Source organism: Sebastes fasciatus, chromosome 6 (assembly GCF_043250625.1).
Source record: "Sebastes fasciatus isolate fSebFas1 chromosome 6, fSebFas1.pri, whole genome shotgun sequence".
NCBI lineage: Eukaryota > Metazoa > Chordata > Actinopteri > Perciformes > Sebastidae > Sebastes > Sebastes fasciatus.
The window spans coordinates 33,694,003-33,714,574 of NC_133800.1; the positions used below are offsets into that span (position 1 = coordinate 33,694,003).

Genomic DNA, 20,572 nt, shown 5'->3' on the forward strand with positions numbered 1-20,572 from the left:
ATTTAGCCTCCTTCCAGACAAGCTAGCATGAGTTTATAGTTTCATATAATATCTGGACCTTCACTCTAGCTCTAAAACTGAATCTGCTACAGCCTCTGAAAGACAGTTAAGTCGGTCAGGATCGCAGGGAGGGTCTCAGGGGGTTAAAGTTATTTGAATGATATTATTGCATGCAATTTCGCAAAATTTTTGTCTGATTATTTCCAATAAATCTGTGACACTCATGTTAAAATGTTTGACTCTCCCGTCCGCTGCCTGCTATTCTCACACTCTCATATGTTTGCTGTCATTCACCGTGTCTGCCTGTCTGTTTGTTTTGTATGATTCCACTATTTCTGACACGCGAGCCAACTTCTGAGCAGCAGGCGCGGCCGGCTTACATACCAGTGCAGTGACACTGTGGTGTTTGTGTTTTGTGTTTGCCATTCCAGTTTGCTTGGACCCATGTGACCCTGTTGATTGTGGTAACTCAGTCCCACCTTGTCATTCAGAACCTGTTTGAAGGAATGATCTGGTAAGCAGCAACACAGACAGACCAGAGGAACGTTGTCTCTGGCTAGCGCTGCACATGTGTTGTGTTCTCACTGTTGTTGTGATGCTCTTCATACAGGCTTTTTTAAGTTTAGTAGTGCAACAGAAAGTGAATTAATATAAAAATCCAAGTCATATATACAATTATAAGATATTCTGTTTTAATTAAGTCAACTAAATTCATAATAATTACCCTTTTATTTTCACATCATCTATTTTTGTTGTCAGCTTATGGATGGATTAACTCCCCCCGTTGCCTCTTTTAACATTGTGGAAACTCCTTTTTCCAGGTTCATTGTGCCGATCTCCATAGTGATCTGCAACGACATCATGGCCTATCTGTTTGGCTTCTTCTTCGGGAGGACTCCGCTGATCAAGGTAAATCAAATATTGTCTTGTGGTGTTCTTATTATTTGGGGGTTTGATCTACATTTAATGGTTTAACTACTGACCCATATATCTGGAACAAACTCAGAAATCTGCAGGTCTGCTGCATTTCTATTTTTTTTAAATCAAGACTGAAGACGTTTCTGTTTCCCTTTTATTAAATCAATTAATATCTTACACTACACTTAAAACTAGAGTGAAGACACTGGCATCATATGAAACTACAAAACCTAATGAATCCATCGGTACCAATCATGTCATACTAGCTTGTCACGAAGGAGGTTAAATAACGTTCCAAACTTACGCTAAATTTTGAGGAAAAACTGTCACGTCCATTTTCAAAGGGGTCCCTTGACCTCGGACCTCCAGATGTGTGAATGTAAATGGATTCTATGGGTACCCACGAGTCTCCCCTTTACAGACATGCCCACTTTATGATAATCACATGCAGTTTGGGGGCAAGTCATAGTCAAGTCAGCACACTGACACACTGACAGCTGTTGTTGCCTGTTGGGCTGCAGTTTGCCATGTTATGATTGGAGCATATATTGTTTTATGCTAAATGCAGTACCTGTGAGGGTTTCTGGACAATATCTGTCATTGTTTTGTGTTGTTGATTAATTTCCAATAATAAATATAAACATACATTTGCATAAAGCAGCATATTAGCCCACTTCCATGTTGATAAGAGTATTAAATACTTAACAAATCTCCCTTTAAGGTACATTGGGAACAGATAAAAAAAACGTGTGATTAATCCTACAACTATGGACAATTATGCGATTAATCGCGATTAAATATTTGAATCGATTCACTGTTGCTTTCCAGCACTAATCGATTGGACAGCAACCACTAAAGACTACACAGGCTGAGTGCAATATAGCGTTTTTCTCCGATAGAAAAACGCTGGCAGGGCGCTGCGGTGTGCTTCATGTCGGGTCAAACCCAGAACACGTACAGTACATCCTATCTGTCCTTCCAACACCTCTGGATCTCCCCCCAGGAGGAGCCGGAGAGTGTGGTTGGAGTGAATATCTGGGCGACTGACTCATGACACTGAGCCAAACAAGTGTCAATAAATCTAATGAATGGACCGGGCCTATTTGGCTCCATATATTCTCCTACTCACGATCATCTGGTGTCATGTCTGCCGTTCAACAGTAAACAGTAACTGTTTCAGTCAGACAAACCTGCTAATAAATAACTCCTTTCTCAAGTTTACTGAACACAACCGGGTCAAACTCCACTCTTAAACGAATCAAGTTTTTAAATAAATGCGTGAAAGAGAATTTTGACGATGCCGTGCATGTTTCCACACAAGAAGCTATTCAGTAACTCAGCAGGAAGATTATTTGGTGGTGAGGCTGACGTCGTGTTGATGTGAAAGACAGCCTCTGTTTCTGTCTCTAACCCCCTGCAGCTCTCCCCCAAGAAGACCTGGGAGGGCTTCATTGGAGGTTTCTTCTCCACTGTGGTCTTTGGCTTCATCGTGAGTACTCGCTTTTATGACTCACTCACATGGTCTGTTTTTTATTCATAGGTTGCAGTAACAGACACATCTGAGCAAGACGTTTTTTATTTTTTACAGCAGAGTGAGATGTTTTCCGAAATGCCGTTGCCAAAATGTATGAGTTGTTTGTGTTGTGACTGTCGGGCAGTTTTCCCATCATGCTCACAACTGCCAGATAGTGCTTACATAACACTCAGTCATATGGTCTCTAGTTTCTGTCTCAGAAATGCTTTTTTGATTTTCAGGATTTGCCAACCAGGATGGAAAAACTAGTTTTGCAGCATTTACTGAACACTTTCACTATCAATCATTGATGTTTATTAGCATGTAGCTGGTGGAAATTTCCACATTTGTTGCACAAAAGCATGATCCTTACTTCAACAACTTTGGTGCTTTAAAGGGATAGTTCAGGTGTTTTGAAGTGGGGTTGTATGAGGTACTTATCCATAGTCAGTGTATTACCTATAGTAGATGACGGTCGGTGCGGCCCCAGTTTGGAGAAACAGACAGGAGTACCAGCACGGGAGCAAAGCAATGTACTGCTGTGGACGGGGGCAACAGCAAAACATATTTTAGTCACCTAAACTGGGGACGTACGGACCGCCATCTACTGTAGGTAATACACTGACTATGGATAAGTACCTCTCATACAACCCCACTTCAAAACATCCAAACTATCCCTTTTAATGTCGTAGTAATACGGAGTCAGAGACTGATTTTTTTCTTTGTGTCTGTGTTTGACCCTCAGCTGGCCTACCTTCTGTCTCAGTTCCAGTACTTTGTGTGTCCCGTGGGCTTCAACAGTGAGACCAATGGGTTTACCGTTGAATGTGAGCCGTCTGATATCTTTGTGATGCAGGAGTACACGCTTCCCGCTGTGGTACAAAACACACTGAGTTGGGTAAGACTTTGTCCTTTTAATTCCTTTTAGTTTAAAATCTTTTGCATCAACTATTTGAGATAATAGATGTTCTTAATCCAATTATTGTAAACATATTGCGTATGTCATGCCATTGAAAGACTATTAAAGGAATACTTCACCCACAAAATGATCATTTGTATATGAACTACTCACCACGTGTTACCTTGAATTCTTGAAGAAAACTTTGTTTTTCTCTCATGCCTCCAAGGTGAATAAAAAAACAGAGAAAAGTCTTGATGAATTGAAGTAAATGGAGGCCGCGTTTAACAACAGCAAAACTATATCAAAACATCTGTTTACAAACTCTCGCACAACTCGTACAGTTTAATCCAAGTCTCATGTTTCCAGTCGTATGATCAGTACTTCCCAAACACATGCATCTTCACTAAAACCTGGCACTAATGCATTAACAGCCTGTTTTAGCCTGTTTTAGTGAAGATGCATGTGTTTGGGAAGTAGTGAGCATACGACTGGATGAATGAGACTTGGATTAAACTACACAAGTTGTTTGACAGTTTGTAACGGATGTTTTGATATAGTTTCGCTGTTGTTATAAACGTCGTTGTTATAATCACGTTTGTCAATGTTTGTCCTCGTCTCTCTTTTAGAAAACGGTGAACCTGTACCCCTTCCAGATCCACAGCATCTTCCTCTCGTCCTTCGGGTCGCTCATCGGACCTTTCGGCGGCTTCTTCGCCAGCGGCTTCAAGCGAGCCTTCAAAATCAAAGTAAAGACGTTTTCTTTATGTACCATTTTATTGTTTTAGCATCTTCCACTAGGTACAGTTTTCACTTAAATCTGTTTTTCAAGAGAGATTTATCAGCTCATTGTTTTCCATTTTATTGTCACAAATTAGTAGTTAACATCTCTACAATCTGTGCCATAAATGTCTGCCATTACTTCACTATTTTAACACTGAGTAAAAGCACTAAAGTGACTACAGCTCAGCTCCACCTCAAGCTACTCAGACTCACAGTTTAAGGGAGACATTTGAATGTGGGAGAAACTGGTTGGACCACTTCAAACTGTGGTGAAGATCAGAGAGTGACTTTGCTTAATCCCTCACACAGTCGTCACTGCAGGCTATGGAGGTAGACTGCAGCCTCCTACTGGCAGCCACTGAGCGCCACCACTGCTGTCACCGGGGCTTTCAGCGAATTGTTGAAGAGCTCCCAGCTGACATTTTCTTTTCAAAACAACTGAGCCAGTTAATGTTTGTGTAGTCACACATACCGAATGTGTTTGACAGGTGATCTTTACAAATCACAGCAGGGACGCCAATAATAATAATGAGATTAAATTACACACTGATAACCACGTACACACGTTACACCTGTTGATCCCAGGCTCAGCAGGTACATGAGCTCTGATGTAATGACCCCCTGATCTTTGCTCTCCTTCAGGACTTTGCTGACACCATCCCCGGCCACGGCGGCATTATGGATCGATTCGACTGTCAGTACCTGATGGCCACTTTCACACACGTCTATATAGCCAGCTTCATCAGGTAAGAAGAGCACTGCAACTTTACTGGTTGGAAGAGGCATACAACATACGTAATTCTAGTTTTGTGTGTGTGTGTGTTTAAAAAACTTGAGTTTGGCCATGGTGGGAAAGGTTTGTACGCGAATATTCCACATTTTCGTTTCGTTTTTCGTTTTCATCCCCGGTGTGAAAAGGCTTTTAGCTTCTAGATTTTTATAGTTTCTTAAATGAGGTCGTAAGATGACGTAGCTCCAGATTTGTGGATTCTGTACACTCTTGTTTCCACTAGTGGTCACATTAATAATTGTTGTCTTGCAGGGGACCGAACCCCAGCAAGGTGCTCCAGCAGCTGTTGATGCTTCAGCCGGAACAGCAGCTCAGCATCTTCCACACTCTGCACTCCCACCTGAGAGAGAGGGGCGTGCTCCCCCCAGCTGCCGCCCAGGCGGAGTGAAACACCGCCGGCTTCACGGGGTGATGACTGGAGAGTGGGTGGTGGTGGTGGTTTGGAGAGTTTGTGTAAGCATGCACACACACATACACACACACATAAGTATGGCTGTATGATGTGTGATCCCAGGCCTCTCTCTGAGCGTCCATCGTCATCCTGCCGGCTCTTCATTCGACTTCCAAAATCACGACTTTGAACCTGAAGTGACTCTCCAGACTACGTGGAATAACCTCGTAGTAAAAAATAACACAATACCAACAACAACAACAACAACAACAACATAGGCGGCTCCGTTGCTTTCCACCTGGACCGGTTCATAAACTACGACACGCTTCACGAGCGAACTGGCTGTTCCCATCCTAAAAACGTACAGACTGAAGATAAAAATGACTTATCGGACTCTAAAGCACATGGCTTTCTCAGCGCAGGTGGATGGTGGACGTGCAGTTTTCCCCGTGGACGGCAAATATTGCACTGACTTTAGCTGAACAAACGGATTAAAGAAGCTTTTACCAGCATCAACTGGGCCCAAAGTGTTGGGCACGTGGACCTGACAGCAAGCGGACTGTTGAGACTTGTCTTTCTGGGGTTTGGGTGCGGGCGAAGCAATGATGCAGCAGGATTGTCAGAATACTGTAGACACTGTTTTATATACTATGCTCTATTTAATGGTCCTAACCTCACAGATTAACGAAACATGTAGCATGTACGCAAGTCCTGTCTTGGGCTACTGCTAAACTAAGCCATGTTTATTCTTCCACTTCTCGCTTTTAGGTTTCTGTCTGGATCTAAAATAACTCGCACAATTAAAGTCAACGCAGACTGACTGTAGGCATGTTAACGCAGAAACTAGAGCATCAGCACTCAAAGTTAATGTATTGTACATAAATATACTGAATATATTTAGCTGAACAAATACCTAATACATACTATAACTTCTTGTGTGACCTACTGGGGGGAGAAAAAACACTCTTAAAGCTATGAGAAATGATATGCAAAAATAGAGCTGTAACTCATTTGTAGCCTTTAGCATGAACAAATTAGATTTTTATGAGGTAGGGGTGTAGAGTTGATCTGAGGTTGCTGCTTATTTAGAGGGTGTGCCGGGTGAACCTTTACAGGAGAAGGCAAAAAGAATTTAAAGGAATAGTTTGACATTTGGAAAATCTGTTTATTCTTGCGGAGAATTTGATGAGAAAACCGATACCAGTCTCACGTCTGGAGCCGGAGCTGGGAGGTGAATAACATAAACATTTGGGACACCATCCATCCATCCATCTGCAACCGCTTATCCCGTTAGGGGTCGCAAGATTTGGGACACCAACTTTCTAATATCCACCTACTGTACCAACACACATAAAGCTCACTAGCTTGGATATTCTCTGAGATCAAAGGCGTAAATTTACGATAAAAAATATCAGATATCTTCTGAGATTAAAGTGGTACATTTCTGAAATTTTTTTTTATATATTGTCTGAGATTATGAAGTCATAAATCTGTGAGAAATAAACTCCGATATTATCTGAGATTAACGTTGTAAATTTATGGGGGGGGGGGGGAAATGGATATTCTTTGAGATTAAAGTGGTAAATTTCCGAGAAAAAATTTGTATATTCTCTGAGATTATAAAGTCATAAATCTGCGAGGAAAGAAAAATTCTCTGAGATTAATTTAGTCAATTTATGAGAAAAAAGATAGGATATTGTCTGAGATTAAAGTGGAAAATTTACAACCGAAAACTAATATTTTCTGAGATTATAAAGAAATAAATCTGTGAGAAAACTCAGAAATTCACTGAGATTAAGGACTTTAATTACGAGAAAAAACTAATATTCTCTGAGATTATAAAGTCATAAATCTGCAAGAAAGAAACTCAGAAATTCTCCTAGAGATTAAAGTCGTAAATTTATGAGAAAAAAAGATTGGATATTCTCTGAGATTAAAGTGGTAAATTTACGATAAAATAAATTTATATTTTCTGGGATTATAAATCAGAAATCTGCAAGAAAAAAACTAAAATTCTCCGAGATTAAAGGCGTAAATTTATGAGAATTTGTGTACCAAATAAACAAACGAGAGTTGCGTATAAATTTGTGAGCTTTAGAGGTACAACTTTGAAGATGGCAGTCAATCTTTTCCCCGTGCTTCTAGTCTTTATGCTAAACTAATCACTTCCTACCTCTAGAATCCATACTTAACGTACATACATGAGCGTGATATTGATTTTATCTAACTCTCGAACAGAAAGCGCAATTCCCAAAATGGTGAACTATTCCTTTAAAAACGAAGCCTGTGCTTCCTTTATCAATTTAACCAATGATTTCAGTTGCACTGCGGAGGTGGAGGTAGGGAGGTGGATGTCCACATCCTCGGACTCAATGTTTGTTTAATGAAATGCTATTTTAAAGTCTTCTTCTGCATTAAATCACTGTTAAATTATTAAGTTTTGAATGTAGTTTGCAATATAAGATGTTATTAACGATGACATAAGTACATTTGGAGCCTATATACTGTACAATATGTGTGTTTATATAGTAAACAGTACTGTATTCACACATATCTTTAAGTATATAAACAATCTGATGGGCGGTTGGTTTTATTAGCAGTATCTTATGCAGGTTGATTCCTTGAATGTGGGTTTGGATTATTGAAGTCTACAGGAGATCTGTGGCGTTTATGGTTAATCACACGTTAATCACCACTAGCGTGATGAATAAGACGATGCATTATGAGCGTGTTACGAGGCACCAGACGGAGCCGATGAGTCTCTGATTGAATCCAGACCTTTTTTATCAGAGATGAAATGTTTACCAAAGCACTGTCTGATTAACACTGATTTCCTTCCTTTTATTGAGAAAAGCTCCAGGACCCCGGTCTAAAACATCCTCCCTTTGTTCTGAAAAATGAACAAAAAACGAAGCGAGTTTGGAACTGGGCTGCTAACATTTGTGTGCAATGGGAGTCACTTCTGTTCTGTTCTGTTCTGTTCAAGAGGATGTTATAATTTATTTGTCCAGTTTGTTCTGTTCATGTGTTCCTCATACGTATAGAAGTGCATTTTAGGGTGTTTTTATTCACCCATTTGAAGTGAATGGGGCTGCTGGGTGGATTTTTGGGGACCAGCTGTATTGTACTGTATAAATCTATAACTAAAAGTCTCTCTGTGGGGAACGCACACACAATACTGCTTTACAGGCTTTTTCTGTGTTCAACGTTCACTGTTCATTGTACTGACATCCTGAACAAGATGAAGCAAAGCATCTGGACATCTGGACAGTGTTGACACTAAAGCAATCTGACCAAAACTCAACACACAAACAGCAGATGGTCAAATTATTGAAATCTTTTTTTTAAAGCTGTTTTTTATATGGAGTCTGGAGTGTGCCAACGGAATAATTAAACACCATTGTTGGTGAATGAATCAGTCAATCAAAGTATTAAAAATATATGAAATGATTCAAAAACTTTGAAACATGGAAACTATATAAAGTTATACAATTATCATCAACTGTCTTGACTCGATTTATTTTGTTTAAATTAATTAATTAAAAGAAAAATACGAAAGACAAAGAAACATATTACTATTATTCTGTAGTATTAGTACTATTATTCTTATGAATGTTTCTGCTTTTATTCTTTAGTTTCCATTAAATGATCATTTCAATTTAATTAAAATTTTCAATCAGTCAGTTTATTGTTTTGTTTGCAAAATTATGACACTTGAGAAGAGCTTTTGAAGGATAAATGACTCAAACAATTAAAAAGTAATAAATTTCAGAAATATATCCTAAAAAAAGTTGGGAAAATGCCCTAAAAATGTCAGAAAAATTGCCAAAAAATGTAGGAATAAAATCAAAGAAATATACAAAAAATGGCAGAAAAATGTCCAACAAAAGTCAAATAATTGATTATTAAAACTGTCGATGATTGATCAGCAATCAATCAATTAATCAACTAATTGTTTCAGCTTTAGCTCTAATTAGAAGACAAACATGTAAACAGAATAACAAAATAAATGTAAGTAATTTGCAGAAGACAATAACGAAGTTGAACTATTAATTAGCCAAAAAAATGTTTTATGGACACCACCAATTATTATGTGTGAATTTAATTTCTTTATTCATTAAAACTCACTTAAAAGCCTCAATTAATTATTATAATTAAGAAGTATTATTCCAGTGGCACACTCGAGGCGAGACAGATTTTCAGTTCAAATTAGATGGAAGTTGTCGTGTGGACTATTTATATTTGTATTGAAGTTGTGAAGGTATAAAACACCTGTGGTACACAAATGTAAAGGTAGGAGAGAAAAAGGTAGTTTTAGGAGCCCAAATGTCAGGTAATGATGCACTGCAGATGTTTGGTTGCTTGTCTTTTTAATTTATCATCTTGTGTACATTTTGTTTGATTTTGCTTTGAGCAGAAATGTTTTCTAATGAGAGTCTAAAGCTTTTGGAGTGAATAAGATGAAAACGGATACAGAGGAAGTATGCTGTTCATATGGGGGCGATACCAAGTCATGTATAAACCACATACTGATATCTTGTTAGAGATATTGTGAAGCTGTTTACTGTACGAAGGTGAATAAAGGTTTTTTTTTCTTTAAAATGTTGTACATTTTGTTCATTATGTTTGCTAAAACAAGACAGAGAATTCACTTTCACATTGAAGGAACAACTTCAGATTTATTCACAAAACGAAGCTCGACAGTTTATGATTTGACATTTAGAAAAAAAAAAGTTTTTGCACAGTGTGAAAGAGCAAATGCAGCATTTACGCTCACTAAACATTGACAACAGAAATCTGTCAGAGGGAATATCTGGCCTCAACAAACAAGCCACCATGTTGGAGGAATGACAACAAGAGAAAGGTTCTGATTTATGAGTGGTAATTTGGTGTCAACAAATGCTAAATGTCTCATAACTTGTAAAATATGGTGTGCAAAATCACAAATACAGTTGTTTATATTAGGTGAAAATATCCGACAAAATGTTGTGTTCATTATTTTGGATGCAAAAAGCGTCAGTGATGAACTGCAAACAAATACAGGCATTTATTCCTCCATAAAAATCATAAAAATTACACTGCTCCCATTCTAATAAACCATATCTTTAGATATAAATAATAATAAAAAATAAAATCATACTCTGTTCTAAATGCAGCTTGGATCTGGAAGCTGGGTAGGGCTGCACCATTTAAATAGAATATCTAATTGCATCATTATTCTCATTTAAACACATTAAAATGATTATGGTGTGATTTTTTTTTTATTTTTTTTGCAGGAATCTGTACCAAACAAGGATGTTTTCTTAGGTCTGTAGAATATGATGTGTAGGCCAGGATGTTTCTGCAGCCCCTCAATATTTAATTTAAAATGGTATGACACATTTCGCCTTTAACAAATATTGAGATTTCCTCCTCATCCTGCGATTTGAAAATTGCAGTATTACGATTTTGATAAAATTGATTAATTGTGCAGCCCTAATGCTAAGCGTCCTCAACAGAATAAAATCCTGACAACCAAATGATATTTATCTGTTAGATTATGATAGATTCAGTCAGAGCCTTTCTATTTTCTTTGTGTTTGTGTTATTTAAACTGTGACAATTGTTGTTATTATTATATTTATAGTAGACATGCATTACCATGTGTTATGTTAGTGTAATATGATGAGTAGTGTGAATGTGTATTTTTGTATTGTCGCCATGTAAACTGTGTGGACCCCAGGAAGAATAGCTGCTGCTATGCAAAGGCTAATGGGGATCTAAATAAACAAACAAACAAAAAAAGAAAAACAAATGCCCAAAATATGACGTGTCCAATCAACCAATCACAAACAAGTTCACCTGCCCACATTCAGTGTTTTTTCTCCGTCTTAAAACGCGATAATTCAACAGTTTTTTGTTGTCACTCTTTCAACTCTCTGTGTTGTTTAGTCACTTGTTGATAAATATAACCCTTCTCCATCACCTGACAGTTTTCCATTAAAGTGCGTCTCAGATTTGAGTTCCCTTTTGAGTCAGTATCAAAAACACATAAATGTACATCATAGCAAAGCACATCTTCATTACAGCCATGAAAATGGCTTCAGGACATTTTACCAGAAACAACAGTGACCCCTTCTGGCGACATTAACTACACCTGATTTACAAACCTCTCCATAAAAATAAAAAACAGAATGTTAATATCCAGGTAAAATAAATTGATTTGTTCTGATGTTAACATCACGTAATAATATTGAGTTGACGTTACTTTTTAAAGACATAACTTTCAAGAAAACCTGAAACTAAAATCAACAACAGCCATGCACATTCTGGCCTTTATCTAATTTTTAAATATATAGTTTTGGGGGTCATTTAAGTGCAAATTTGTCTTATTATTAAAAGAAAACAATAGAAATAGAAAAAAACATTGAGACATAACTGAAAAGGTGAGATTACATTCCAGTGAGTATTACACACAAATAAATACGGAAGCCCTGAGATGCAAGTAAAAACAAAATCTGGTGATCCATTTTCTAAGTCTGATCTGAATTGTTTTCTCTCCTGTTTTTATGACTTAAGAACAGGTGAAAAAAATATATATTTTTGTTGTTGTAATACTCATTTCGGCCACAAGAGGCTGATGTGAACCACCAACTATGTTTTAAATACGACTAAAAGCATTCATGTTTTCTTCCAGGTGAGTTTTAATTTCTCCATGCACTCTAAACATCTATACACGAGGTATGTCATGTCTCGTCCTGCTCCTTATATTATGTGTTTTATTGTTCATTATATTCACTTATTTCCTGTTTTATTTTGTGTTTCTTACCTCTCCTCTCTTTTCAGACACTTCCTGCCCTTGTGTGTTTCCCACCTGTGTGATTACTCACTCCGCCCCGATTGGTTTCACTTGCGCCCAATTAGCCTCACCTCGCCAATGTATTTAGTCTGTTTCTCTGTCTCTGAGCCAGTTTGTCTTTGTTCCCCGAGTCCAGCGTTCCAATGATTTCCTCGTGTTAGTTATCCTGGTTTTTCTGAACTTTTTTTCCTGACCACGTTTTTGCCGTTTCCTGCTGTTTTCTCCGTGGGTTTCCCAGCCATAACAAGGAACATATGTTGTTTGATAGCAAGTTATGTAAATTAAAACTTACCTGGCAGAAAACATGAATGCTTTTAGTCCTATTTAGTACATGAGGTAGTGGAACACTTAAGCCTCTTGTGGCCAAAAAGAATATAACACTCGCCTGCCAAAACAGTTTTTTCCCACCTGTTTCACAGATTACATTCTCGAACAGACGTGCCAATTTAACGGATTAGTGTGGACGGAGAGCGTCCGATGCTACGCATTGCGGCGCTATAGTCGGACTGCTCACATCCCGTTAGGACACGGTGTCAGGGCTTCCGTATATATCTGAATCAGAATATTCTAAAACAGTGCAATTTGCAATTTTATGGCCGTACCCGTTCAGTATATAATATTTAAAGTGCAAACACTACAGACCCTTTAAACTCTTTTAGTTGCTAACAGGTCAACTCCAACATTTATATCGGCGCAAAAGTCTGAAAGGAGACGAACTTGAGAAAACTTTCCTTGTCGTTCACAAAGTATTTAAATACTTCGGCTCTATGAAGTATTTTTTCTACATGTCTTAACATGATTAGCGAATCTTCTCTGGATAAATGGACGGTTGAATTTAAACCAAACCAGTTGGACGGACAGTTCATCTTACGCCTTTACTTGGTGCAGAAACTGAACTATAATTATAAAAACTTCCGCTAACTCATGAGCTAAACCATCTTGTGGGTCATTTCAAAGCTTTTGAAAGATGATTGTTAATTATTCGCTAATCAAAACTAGCATTAGTTTATTCTTCAAGTTATCGTTTAAAAAAACGTAAATGAATGGATAGGCTTTGGCTGTCAGTATCCTGCTGTCACTACTCTACTTCCATACTTCACCTTCAACACGTCACATCTAATCCCATTTTCCTTCTCAACATTCAAACCAGTTTAAATGTTGAACCATCTTCTCCTCCATGTGATTCCCAGTTCAACTTCTTTCAGTAACTCTTTCAGAGAACAAGCATTTTAGTAACAATGCCTCGCTGCTGTCAGTCAGCTTCTTCTTCTTTACTGTGGCCACTTCCCTTTAAGTTACCTAGCTAGCTAGGTAACTAAAGCGTTGAACGGTACTCTCGACTCGTCATCTTCCTCCTCTATGATGCCCCTCTCGTCGGGTCTATCAGGACAGAAAATTAGCCGTAGCAACCCTATTATGACGCGCACCAACAACCTCAACACGAGAAAAGCAAAAGGCACGGTGATCTCCATCAGGTGGAAGATCGAGGCGCTGAATCTACTCAAAATACATGTGAGGAAAAACGTCCCCAGAGCGATGCAGGGGTACAGAGACAGCTTAGCTAACATGAATATGTGCTCGCGTCCGCCATATCGTACGTAAGGGTGCAGCGTTTCCCGTTCGTTGTAAAGAGCGACCACCCAGATGGCGAGCTGAAATATACCCGCGAAGAAAATGATCACGCAGCTGATCTGAATGGCCTCCAGTTCATTGCGAGAGTTGCGCGGGAATTCGTGCGTTAGCTGGTAGGCTAAAGGCAGACCGCCGACGAACGCCAGCGAGAAGGTGTTCAGGAGGCCCATGAAGCGCGTCGTCTTGGTGACGTGGAGGAAGAGCGAGTGGTGCACAAACCAGAGGAGGCCGACGGTGGCGAAGGAGCCGAAGTAGGCGAGGTACTCGGGGCCGTAGACACGCAGAGCCGCGACCAGGCTCCCGCCAAACTGCTTCTGCACAACGGTTGGGTCCGGGACGTTGTCCTCGCTATAACAGGAAGGAACCAGAGAGGGCGAATGTTAAAAGAGGTTTTTAAGCACTCTTTTCTCACACATACTTAAACTATCATGGTTTTATATTACCATGAATTAAGCAAAATTGTCAACAAGCATCCTGTAGTTAAACTAAAGTGAAACACACCATATGTCCAGGATGAGAAGCGTCGCTACGATGGCGTAAACTCCGTCGCTGAACGCCTCCACTCGGTCCTTGCTGAGGGGCTCGTTAGGCAGGTAGGTGTAAAACAACATGGAGTCTGGAGACTCCGGCACTGGACCTGAAATGGACATGATTTGGTTCATGTTTTGGCCAGAGGTCAGCAATATAGTTCATAAAGTTTCTGTCACAAGTAAATCTAGAGCTTACCCATTGCTTTGCTGCGACACCACTTCAAAGAGCGGGAGATGTACGGCAGGAAAATGACGATCGCCAGCAGCACGTAAGACTGAAAGACAAAATGAAAACGTCACTACAAAGAAGAGATTTCTCCATCACAACAGACGATCTCTAACCTTGTAATCATCTGCTGACTCTGTAAACAGTTGAATTGCCACCTACCATCTGGAAGAAGATGAAGGAGAAGATGCTGGCGAAGAAGCACATGAGAGGAACCCGCATGATGACTTTGAGGATGTGGTGTTTGTAGAAGGTCTGGTTCTCGGAGATCTGGATCTGCTCGTTCAGCAGGAAGGGACGGCTGAAAGCGTACAGCACGATCACCGACTACGGAAAACAAGGTACGTAGGATTATGATACACAGAATGTCAGTAGTTCAACTAGAAGAAAAGAGCAACAATAATACAGCCATCACCTCTATCTAGTAGAATACAACACGTTGATTGGCTCACCTGAATGACGCCCATCACCATCACACAACTACAGAAGAGTAAAATGCCGAGGATGTTCTCAGGGAAGGCTGCCATCAGAGAGAACTGTTAAGACAAAGAGAGGTTGAACATTTATTTGGGTAAACTGTGTGATTGATTGAGCTGTTATTGAGCTGCTGCAGTGCCTCACACTCACCGTGTACGGTAGAAAGGTTATCAGCATCATGCACGCCTGAAATAGAACCGAAAGCAGAACTTCACATTAGAAAGAAGGAAACGTGCTCGAAACAAGTTTCACTCACAGCACAGCGCTGAACATGTCTCTCTTTTCTCTTAGCAGGGAAATTAGCTAACACTTTTTTTATGCACACAAAAGGCTTATTTCTCTGAAAATTTGTGCACAAAAATGTGTTTAAATCCGTGTTAGTGAGCAACTCTCCTTTGCCAAGATAATCCACCCTCCTGACGGATTATCTTGGCAAAGCAGAAGTGCTCATTAACACAGATTTAAACACATTTGTGACCAATATTTGAGAGAAATGAGCCTTTTGTGTGCACAAAAAAAGTCTTAGACCTTTTATTTCAACTCGTGAAAATTGGGAGCAAAAACAAGTGTTGTGTTTGGTGTCGGAAATCATTTTCCTACATGTACTGATTTATGTGACACTTATTTTATGTCTGAGTTCATGTGCAGGTCTCTTTCTTTATACGTTGTACAGTAATGTTTAAGTTAACAAAGAGCAAGCAAACCACAGCTAATCAAATTATATAAATTGTAAATCAGAGAGGCGATAACCGGACAAAAGATTAACTTTACATGAAGTCCAGATGTGTTTATTAAAACTAATGCCATAAAAAGTAACTTCTTAACACTGTAGACATGAAATATAACCAACCAGTGATGCATGTCATATAATCCAAAAGAAGAATATAAAACTAGACATTATTACAGTCACATTAGCATCTTCTTGTGAGACACAAAAACTCATAAGGTACTTGCTAATAGCTATTTGCTATTATTACTGAATCAAAATAATACAATAAAAAAATGATGACGTTATTAAACACTTACGAGGTTCAGCAGTGCGAGGCAATCATCAATGCGTACAATTACTTGAAATAACCTGTGAAATCAAACACAAAGAATAGACCTTAAAACCGCTGTACTACTACCGCTGCTACTAATAATAATAGTGCTATTAATATTAATAAGGACTCACCTGATGTGAGCGCCCCAGGCAACAGTCACAATCATGAATGTCATCAGGTAAACGGCGATCTTTGTACTCAGCAGAAGCTGAACGCTCTCCCTCAACTCCTATACCAAACATTACATAATAAAATGTTTATAATAAATAATCAATACATTTCTACAGTATTACTGCAAAGATCTGTAGTACAGCATCACCACACTACCACTGAATACTAGTACTCGTTCTACAGGACATTACCGCATTATCTTCCACCTTGGTGTGGGCGACGGGTAATATCTGTGAATGAAGGAAACTGCGTTAGTACAAACATCAAATGTTAACAGAGAAAGACACACGATGCTAAACATCTGTAGAGACAATCTGATGTCCAACTAGCCAGTGAGCCTGATCTATTAACGGCCCTATTATAAATATTATCATGGCTTATTTATACCTACAATTCAAACCTTAAATTTGAATGTTTCAAGTGGTAGTAGGGGCGGGACGATAAAGGATTAAATCACACAATGTTGCTATTTTCTTTTAATGTATCCTTTATTTATGCAGGCGGACCTTATGCTTTATTATTACCTTATTTAAGATTGTTTGTTTTTGACTAAAAAGGATGTTCACTAAAAATGTGTCCTGCCTGTGATGCAATACAAATATTTGTTTCTTAACAAAATATGAGGTAAAGTGATTCCAGTATGTTTTAATGCCATTCTAACCCATACATTACACGGGTTAATATCGTGAATCACAGTTATTTTGGCCATCGTGACATGATATTCTATATCATCCTATGTCTAGCAGTGGGTAAGGAATGCTAACTACTGTATAGAGTTATATGAAAAAAACTGGACCGTCCTCAGAATGAAAAGCTGTGTTTTAAGTCGTCTACGTTGCCGTTGCAAAGTGAACAACCATGACGACAGGTCACAGGACACGTTAGCTTTAAAAGCTCTGGGGAGGATTGGTTTACATCAGGTCAAAGCTGGTACTGTGTACCAACTTACTACTGGAATAAACTGCAAAACAAACTGTAGTTAGAGGCATTTAATTTCTCTGAGGGACTTTAATGTTCTTCTTCCTGAATCCCACCTATTTTGTCTGATTTACTCATCTTTGTTTTAATCTTGATCTCAGTGAGACTTAATTAAAGCTTAACTAACTCTGTGGCACTCCATGCCATAATCACTTTATGGCTGGAAAAGAGAGCAAGTATTGTCCCTTTGTACTCCATAAAATGTCTAACTACCATTAAATACTCAGCATATTTTATACTAAACCAAACCTCACATGTTCTCCAATTAAAATTCAGTAGTGGAAAAAGCATTCAGATCCTTAAGCAGCAATACGACACTGTAAATAAACTACATTACAAGTAAAAGTCCTGCATTCAAAATGAATTATCAAGCAAAATAATGGAAGTATTATCAGGAAATGTATTTAAAAAGTAAAGTACTAATTATGCAGACTGAATCGCCCCTTTAGGAGTTTTATGTTATTATTAGGGCTGTCAAATTGAACGTGATAATAACATGTTGACACAAATTTCTCTAATACATTAACGCAACATGCAATTTTTAGGTTGTAGTGGCTCAGTTTCATCATATTCATATCATATCCATCATATGAAACTAGAAAACCTAAGGAATCCATTGGTCCCTTGACCTCTGACCTCCAGATCAGTGAATGTAAATGGGTTCTATGGGGACCCACGAGTCTCCCCTTTACAGACATGCCCACTTTATGATCATCACATGCAGTTTGGGGCAAGTCATAGTCAAGTCAGCACACTGACACACTGACAGCTGTTGTTGCCTGTTGGGCTGCAGTTTGCCATGTTATGATTTGAGCATATTGTTGTATGCTAAATGCAGTACCTGTGAGGGTTTCTGGACAATATCTGTCATTGTTTTGTGTTGTTCATTGATTTCCAATAATATATATATACATATATTTGCATGAAGCAGCATATTTGCCCACTCCCATGTTGATAGGAGTATTAAATACTTGACAAATCTCCCTTTAAGGAACATTTTGAACAGATATGTGTGATTAATTTGCCATTAATCACGATTAAAGATTTTAACTGATTGACAGTCCTAATTATTTATTTGTTACTTATTTAAAAAGCAGCCATTTCACCCCAATACTCTTCCTAATAAAATGCTGTTTGGGGTTCTCTGCTGCAGCTGTAAACATAAGTAATGATTTTTAGTTTTCTTGGGCCATTTTACTTGAAGCTTTAATGCTGCAAATGTGTTTGATAACACAATAAAAAGGCTTTTATTGTTATATTTGAGCGCAATATTTTACATATATGAATGTCTTATATTTCATTTAATAACTCTGGAGTATTTGAGGGATCCTAAACCCTAGGATTGACATTGACACTAATTGATTGACAACCCTAGTTATTATACAGTATATGATATTATTGGATTAGTGTATCACTAATGCATTGGTATGTGAGAAATGTAACTACTCAACCTAGTTCTGGTAGTTGTATCTATTACAATATGTTGTATTTGATAAGTTTATCATCTGTTTTACAGGTAAACCTGCAAGATAACCAACAACACATTATACAATAATAACAATACAGCTGCCTCTGATAAATGCACTGTAGTGAGGTCATTTCTTCCTCTGAAATGTAGTGGAACAGAAGTATTAAATAGTATAATGAAAATAGTACTTGAGTCAGTGTATTAAGGTGTGTTTCACCATTCAGAGTCAGGGAATAATAATAATAATGATGTCCCTGGTCCCTAGTTATTATACAGTATATGACATTATTGGATTAGTGTATCACTAATGCATTAGTATGTGAGAAATGTAACTACTCAACCTACTCCTGGTAGTTTTATCAATTACAATATTGTTGTATTTGATAAGTTTATCATCTGTTTTACAGGTAAACCTGCAAAAACACCAACAACACATTATGCAAAAATAACAATACAGCTGACTCACAGAAATGCATTTTTTGCTCTGAAATGTAGTAAAAGTACTTGAATCAATGCATTAAGGTGTTTCACCATTCAAACTCATAGAATAGTAATGATGTGATCGATCCCTATAGCTGACCACTGCTCCATCACCACCCTGAGGACTCTGTGGTTAAAGGCCCGGTGTGTCGGTGTGTCGGTGTCTCTGTGTGTGTCTCTGTGTGTGTCGGTGTCTCTGTGTGTGTCTCTGTGTGTGTCTCTGTGTGTGTCTCTGTGTGTGTCTCTGTGTGTGTCTGTGTGTGTCGGTGTCTCTGTGTGTGTCTCTGTGTGTGTCGGTGTCTCACCATGACGGTGGCGATGATGGAGATGAGCGCATCGCTGTAGGCCAGCAGCCGGTGGGAGGACTGAGTTCCGCTGTGTGTGTCTCTGTGTGTCTCTCTTCTGTCCTCTCGGTCCTCTCTGTCGGACGGAGTGATGCTCTCCATGAAGGAGGAGGAGGAGGCTTCGTGACTCCTGGAGATCTTCTTCCTCTTCTCCATCATCTCCCCCTCCTCCTCCTGATGCTCGACGATGTCTCGCTCCTCGGTGTCCTCCATGGTGGAGACGCTACAGGACCAAAGAGGACACTAGAGCAGCAGCAGCAGCAGCAGCAGCAGCAGCAGCAGAGACCATGGATGGAGCAGGAGGACGGAACTGTTTGCAAACAACCGAAGACAGCTGACTGAGGGCGGAGACACCGGAAACAGGAAGCAGCAGCACTGCTGGTTTCCGGTTGGCAGCAAAGATCGTTGATTAAGGAAGAGTACCCACTCTGTAGTTAAAAAAAACGGATCCAGGTTTTGTTTTTGGTGGTATAAATGGTGTAATTTTTGGTTTATAAGACATTATTTTACTTTGATGTTTTGTTTTTGTGTCTGTCTTTAAAGGTGCCTTGCAGAGTTTTATGCGTATTTATTTATTTATTTTTATTGAGGATACGGCAACAATTACATATACTTCTAGTTTTTAATATGTTAATGAAATGTATGTATTACTTTTTTTTGATAATTTTTTAACCATAACAAAACACAAAAACAGCAGGAGTCACAACTTTGCAAACACCATACAAAACAAACAAAAAAAAACTTTGAAAACCTTTATTGTTTACATGTTTTCTCTGCTGCTAAACACGACCGCAAATTGTATGAAATTGTGTCTGAAACGTTTACTTATTTTTTTATTTTTAGTTATTGTTCATTTTAAATACTTATTTATTCTATCCTTTTTTAATTCACTGATGGGGGCTGGGAGAAACAATATTTTGTTTCCTTCTGTGTATGCAAATACTCAGTGAAATGACAATAAAGTGAATCTTGAATCTTGAATCTTGATTAAGATCATGGCAGGTTAAGGAGATGCAAACAAAACTTAAATTCATGTTATAATTGTCTGGTACCTAGATGAGAAAGCAGTCATGACACTTGCAGCTATACATAA

The 20,572-nt window shown here is 38.6% G+C and overlaps 2 protein-coding genes across 3 annotated transcripts in view; one reads left to right on the plus strand and one right to left on the minus strand.

The window, feature by feature from the left end:
• Positions 1–8,795, plus strand: part of cds1 (CDP-diacylglycerol synthase (phosphatidate cytidylyltransferase) 1) — a 40,873-nt gene extending 32,078 nt beyond the window's left edge. Inside the window, exons 7-14 of one of the 2 annotated variants that reach the window (XR_012594353.1) lie at positions 432–514; positions 822–909; positions 2,339–2,407; positions 3,177–3,329; positions 3,959–4,078; positions 4,755–4,858; positions 5,155–6,895; positions 6,939–8,795. Coding sequence is in view for 1 of the 2 variants with exons in the window: in XM_074639435.1 (XP_074495536.1) it covers positions 432–514; positions 822–909; positions 2,339–2,407; positions 3,177–3,329; positions 3,959–4,078; positions 4,755–4,858; positions 5,155–5,290 (753 nt within the window). In the remaining variant the exon portion in view is untranslated. Of the gene's footprint in view, positions 1–431; positions 515–821; positions 910–2,338; positions 2,408–3,176; positions 3,330–3,958; positions 4,079–4,754; positions 4,859–5,154 lie in introns of both variants that reach the window. The other variant, XM_074639435.1, reaches the window with a different exon arrangement.
• A 1,150-nt stretch (positions 8,796–9,945) lies between these two features.
• Positions 9,946–19,860, minus strand: tmem175 (transmembrane protein 175). Its single transcript, XM_074639434.1, has 10 exons — positions 19,441–19,860; positions 16,401–16,439; positions 16,170–16,267; positions 16,022–16,073; positions 15,146–15,181; positions 14,971–15,054; positions 14,681–14,845; positions 14,489–14,567; positions 14,264–14,399; positions 9,946–14,110 (listed from the first exon to the last, which is right to left on the minus strand). The coding sequence occupies exons 1-10, from the start codon at positions 19,690–19,692 to the stop codon at positions 13,438–13,440; spliced, it is 1,614 nt and encodes a 537-aa protein (XP_074495535.1). The 5' UTR covers positions 19,693–19,860; the 3' UTR covers positions 9,946–13,437.
• Between the last annotated feature and the right edge of the window lie 712 nt (positions 19,861–20,572).